We start from the raw sequence: 6,009 nt of genomic DNA on the forward strand, positions 1-6,009 counted from the left end.
CTGGCCGATCAAAATGCGGCTCTCTGATTGGCTGAAAATACTTCCATGCAAAGGGGTGAAAATGGTGGTTGGCGTGGTCCTGGCGCTTTTGGTGCTCTTAGGACTCGCTCCTTCCTTAAGGAGCGATGCGGATTCAGAGCGTGGAAGGACGCACCTACGCCGCGTGCAGAGGCTCGCCGCTCAACCAAAGTACGGAGAGTGTTGGTTGCGAGCTTTGAAGCACCTAGACACGCGCTGCAAGGAGTTGACGTCACAGAGCCAAAGTCGGATCGCGCTGAGCTTCACCTACTGTCACCTGAGCAGGTAAGAAACACAAGGCCATGTGAGCAGCGGGTTTACTGGGTTAGTTCGGTGACCAATGCTTCACTTATCATTCTCCATCAACATAATTTGTTAAACGTCCGCTCGCTTTGAATCATTAACAACAGAAAGTTACAGGAAGATTGTATGAGGAAACCGGAGCAAAAGCTGTGTTGAGTCTACTGGTTCGGAACCAGTGTCCATCCTCCTCACACACTCCAAAGTTATCAGATAGCAGGTGAGCTGCTGTTAGTGGGTCTGTCTCTGGTTTTGTGATCCAGTAGCTACCGATACCAGCTCTGGCACCACGTTTGCGGTTTGTTCTGTGTTACTTTTCACTGATGTTGATATTTTTTTCCCTAGAATAAAAATTTACAGGAACTTTTGCGAACTGCTAAAAGCAGGAAAAAAATTGTTTGTTGTCTCATAAGAAACTATATTTAGGGATTCTAGAAGTGGAGCTGATGGAGACATGGCATAAAACCTCTGGTTTGACTGATATATAGAATATATATTTCCTGGAGTTGTGATTGAGCATAAAAACTTGCGTAGAAACATAGGTTATTATTAAATTTGAGGCCTTGTACACAATGTGTTGCACATTCGTCTTCTAACTTCTTATTGAGTTGAACAGTGGGGAGCAGCCATTTAATTACTATTAATTTGTATTTGTTATTTGTATGTATGTTTATTATGAAATTACAGTGTGTTTATACTGCAGCACATACTCTTCATATCTCTCCAGTATTTAATCTGATCGACATCTAAACACAGCTGTTACGTTGTGTTTGATTGGTTAACCTTTGTGTGACATCAACTGACCTGCCGTCATTTCTAACCTGTATTTAACAAGCATCTCTCTGTGTTAGCTCTGGAAGGGATTTCCCATCATGCCCTGATGGGTCAGACATCACCAAGTGTACAGGTGCGATGGATGCTGTGGCCTTTAACACTTATACCGAGTTTTTCACCCACACCTATTCCATCTGTCACTTCCTGCACTCTGAAGCCTGGCAGAGCCGCGCTGAGAACACCATTCACAGGTGAACCCAATTCAGGTGACGCTCAGCTGAGGTAAACCGGCGACGCAATGCCTCGCATGGGTAAACTGGACACGTTGCAAGGCCAAAAGCTAAATTTGTTGTGTGTCCAGGTTGACGGAGAGTTCGGCAGGTGTAGTTGAGCAGCTTCAGTCTACCAGGCAGATGGCTGAGGCTCTGATTGAAACCCAGAGCATTGCCTTACAGGCACAGCAGGAGATCCTAAACAATGGAGAAGAGCTGAGAGTCACCCTCAAAGACTCTACTCAAGGTAAAAATGGTCCTACATCCATGTTGTTTTTGCTGCACTGTCTAATACGCCTCTTTTGCGGCTCCCAGGTCTGCGGGCTGTGTTTTCTGAGCTAAGCAGCGTCTCCAGGGAGCAGCAGATGGCCCTGTCTGAACTCTTTAGCAGAGTTTCCTTCTTGCAGAACTTCCTACTGATGGAGGCTCATAGTCTGAGCTCCTGCTGCTACAACGCTGCTGCTCTCTTCACCTCATTCTTCCTCACCTGCAGCCAGCGCTCTTCCAGAGCCAGGTAAGCCCTCCTTTTCACCCTCTCCAGGGCCCGAAACCCAGCTGAAGGCAGAGTAGAGTAGGTGCGGCTGACTGTGTGTGTGTGTGTGTGTGTGTGTGTGTGTGTGTGTGTGTGTGTGTGTGTGTGTGTGTGTGTGTGTGTGTGTGTGTGTGTGTGTGTGTGTGTGTGTGTGTGTGTGTGTGTGTGTGTGTGTGTGTGTGTGTTAGGTTGGTGTTGCTTGGCTTGGTGTGTCTGAATTTCTACCTGGAGAGGAGGATCTACCAGTTCGTGGTGAGCTCCGATCATCCTGAACATCAACACATGGTTGGTACCTGCCGATAAGCTGACGCGATGATGCTCAGGTCACCTGGCTTACTCGTACGTATCATGGTTCTGTGCCCAGGAGCTGCTCGGTGTGTATGTGAGCCTGCTGCGGCGGCTCATGGTGTGCGTTGGCCTGTGCGTCCTGCTGGCTGTTTGTGTTCGGTACAGAGACCCAGTACAGCAGAGTCTGCAGGTGCTGCAACAGCTCACAGAGACTCAGCGAAGGCTGCAGGAGGCGCTGCAGCGCGCAGGTGAGGACTCGGACACAGCTGAGGCCCATCCAAGTAGTGTCAGCCCAGTTTGTACTAACATGAATGTAAAACATAAAACTAAGATGAGTGATTGTTTTCTAACAATGATTCATGTAGTATTTACTTCTTTTGTTTTTCCAATTTGTAGTGAATGTTAACAAAAGTTCACTTAATACAAGCAGAGCTGCCAACTGACCTGGAACCATTTAAATTTGTCTTCAAGTCCAAACTGGGCTGAGCTGTCACACATTGGGTCAAACATGTGGCTGCAGGCCTCATGGTGGAGGCGGCCTAAGGAATTGGTTTTAATCAGAATCTTCAGTGTTTGTGCTTCATCCTGCTTCTCTGCGAGTTGAGGTCAGATCAGTGCTGAACTCACTGAACAGATGAAGGGTTGGTGTCATTCTGTGGGTCTGATGCTAGTTCCGTCCTGTGTCTGCAGAGTGTTTGGCAGAACAGAGGATTCATCACATGAAGGTTAGTGATGGTCTGAGGTGAATTTTAAAGCACCGACGTGACTTTGTGACTCACTGTGTCACTGTTATCAGAGGAGCACAGGGAGCAGGAGGAAGGAGAAGGAGGATGATGATAGTGACGACGACTGCAGAAGCACACCGGTGTCTCCGACCACAGACTTGACTCATCTCTCAGTCCTTGGTCAGCACCTGTCTTACATCTATTAAATTCAGTTTATTTATATAGCGCCAACTCAAAACATAGTTATCTTAAGGCACTTTAGAAGGAAAAACTCCCTCGCGAGGAACGAGGAAGAAACCTACAGCAGAGAGAGAGAGAGACTGATCTTAAAGGTGGAGAGTGTGTTAGCTTCTCGAACCTGAACAGGGAGCTGGTTCAACAGGACAGGAGCTTGGTAACGAAAGGCTCTACACATACTTTTATATCTATGTGCTGCATATTGTGTCTCTGCTGCAGGTCGTGGCTCTACAAATGGCTCAGACATCACTATGCTGCCATACGTTACACACAATGCATCAGCAAGTCATGGTCGTCGCGCCCGTCGCTCCTCCGCTGTGGTCTACAGCATCCTGGTGGAAGACAGACAGGTAGGTGAGCTGTGACGTGTGTAGTATAAGTGTTTGAACATGTCAGAATCTGCTGCAAACGTCCTGCAGGGCCTGGAGTCTATTCTTGCTGTTCTGGTTCGTCTGCTGGATCAGTCTTCTTTTCTGTGTCCTTAAGGTTCATTCATAACTTGTCATTCTCTCTGTGACTTTACTTTTATGTGTCCAGGTTTAAGACGCAAACATTAATTCACCTTCACAAAACCCTGATAAGTTCTCCATGAATGTCCAGGTTGCTCTAGTTAGACGTTTCCACAGTAACCACAGATGTGATCAGATTAGGCTGGACTGAGATTTCGGGGGTTACATATTTTCCCATGTGACCTCTGACCTCTTTCCCTGTCATCTTTAGCCTCGCTACAGTCTAAGAAGCCGACGATCAGAAACTCAGTGACTGAAGGAATGAGTCCCAATGTTTGTTTTTCTTTGTCAATAAAGGCCAGTTGGATTTTAAAGAGACGTGTGTCACCGACTCAGCTATATCATCGTTTATTTTTGAATTATTGAGTAAACAAAAAATATTCTGCCTCAATCTGAGGGTCCAGAAAGTAATTTACAAATCCAAACTCCAGAGGGAGACAGGAGCAGAAATTCAAACTTAGAAACTAAAGCACCAAAACCAGAACAACCTAAATACACTGAAACGAACCCTAGACTTTCTGCATCCAGGGGCCCTTTTCTTCAAACCCTCCCATGGTTCCATGAACCTCGAGGGTTGGAGCCCTCTGAAGGTTCAGACTGATGAAAAAGTAGAAACCCTCTTGGATTTTTCTCAAGTTTTAGCCTCCTGAAACAAAAGGAGAAAATGAAAAGCAGACAGCAGGAAGAGGAGGAGGAGTCATGGTGCAGCTCAGATCAGACTCTCACGAAAACAGTAGAGGCGCGACAGAAGAAGCAAGCATCCACCTGTCGTCCTGCTGGAATGGAGGTAGAATACAGGCGGACCCAGCCTCCTGGGAAAGTGTGAAGTTCAAAGTAAGTGTGTTCTAGAGCAAACTGTTCTAGCCCAGATTACAGTCTGGAGCTTTGTTCTATGTGCATGCCCAGTCCTTTGGACCATTTCAAACCAGGTGCTGGAACGTGTGAGGACAGAGATGGAGAGAACCAGAACTAAGACCAGCATGTAAGCGGTGTGAACCTGTAGCTCGAGTAATGAGCACTTGAGATGGACTTGGCCAAGTCCTGAATCGTGAACTGAGCTCAGACTGTGATGTCTTGGAGCTTAACCAACTCTGCGGTGGTCTGTTCCCTCCCAGCTCCTTCTCCAGTGAATTCTGCACCATGAGGTTCTCCTACCACCTCCTCTCTTTGGCTGCAGCCAGCAGAAGTGCTACCTATAGGACAGGTGAGTCCAGAGTTCATGTTTCTCCACAGAGTGTGTGTCTGTAGCTTGATGGTGGCCCCACGTTTCTCTTCTTTTCACTTCAGAGGCAACGGCTGCGTCAGAATGAGAAGACAGAAGGCAGTGGGTTTGTCTGTTGGGATCAAGTCTAAGACAAGGGTGTACATAGTTCTGAGGTTTTTAGCGAATACCTGCTACTTCGGTTTCAGGAGCTCATAAGAGTGAAGAGCTACAGCTTAAAATCACACACCAACTTCAGATGTTGTACAAGGAGCAGAACTTAGCCCTGAGCTCTCCTCAAACTCTGGTTCTAATGCGAGTGTTCATCTTCAGCAGGAGTCACACAGCTGCTCATTGGCTCATTGGTTTCTCCTGTTTGAACCTGGACTTACCATGTTGATAATGACCCCTCATGAGGAAACAGAGAGGTGGAGTGTAATTGTCTGTAGATCGATAGACTTTATTCTTTATTGATCCCACAGCAGGGGAATTCAATTGCTGAAACAGCCAAAAACAGACAGCAGAGAAATTTTGCAGGATTGCAAGAAAAAGGAGCATAACAAATAAACAACAACAACATTATGCACATATTAACGATTCAGAGATAGTGTCTAAACAACATTGCAGATTGCTTGTCAGGCCTCTAAATTGTACAGTCTAACAGCAGTGGGGATTAAAGACCTGTGGTACCGTTCCTTCCTACACTGTGTGTGTGGGCGGGTTGTTTTTGTTTGTTTCAGTCATAACCTATGTCTAGACACCTGGAGTCCCTGGTTTTATTCTCACTGCATGCTGAATTTCAAATTAAAAAAAAAACAGAAAATAACTTTTAGATCTTTGCTTTGTTTGAGTTCGCATTTTTACTCTGGTTAACTGACTAACTAGCGTTTGGTCAAAAAATGTCCCAGCAGGAGTTAAGAGGCATCAGCTGATCACAGATCCTCAGTCCTCACGTGTTAACCGTTGTTACAGAAGCGTCCTCCAGTTAGCATAGCCGCTTACACAATTAACCACGAAACACGGCTAATACAATATAGGAGAGAGTGGATTACAGTTGCTGGAGGTAAAGTGTCCACACGCACACACTTCTGTTAATTAAAGTAATGTCAAAATATGAATGGCGTTTCCTTAATTCGTTGTCAAGGAAACCAAG

General features: G+C 46.1%; 1 protein-coding gene across 1 annotated transcript; it reads left to right on the plus strand.

Moving 5' to 3' along the window:
* The first annotated feature begins 61 nt into the window (after nucleotides 1-61).
* On the plus strand, nucleotides 62-3,969 carry LOC114858616 (uncharacterized). The gene is made up of 10 exons (XM_041071502.2): nucleotides 62-303; nucleotides 1,170-1,343; nucleotides 1,454-1,611; nucleotides 1,680-1,878; nucleotides 2,085-2,181; nucleotides 2,261-2,432; nucleotides 2,875-2,909; nucleotides 2,981-3,089; nucleotides 3,366-3,496; nucleotides 3,867-3,969. The coding sequence occupies exons 1-10, from the start codon at nucleotides 62-64 to the stop codon at nucleotides 3,906-3,908; spliced, it is 1,359 nt and encodes a 452-aa protein (XP_040927436.1). The 3' UTR covers nucleotides 3,909-3,969.
* Nucleotides 3,970-6,009: the final 2,040 nt, after the last annotated feature.

The sequence above is a fragment of the Betta splendens genome, chromosome 7 (assembly GCF_900634795.4).
Source record: "Betta splendens chromosome 7, fBetSpl5.4, whole genome shotgun sequence".
NCBI lineage: Eukaryota > Metazoa > Chordata > Actinopteri > Anabantiformes > Osphronemidae > Betta > Betta splendens.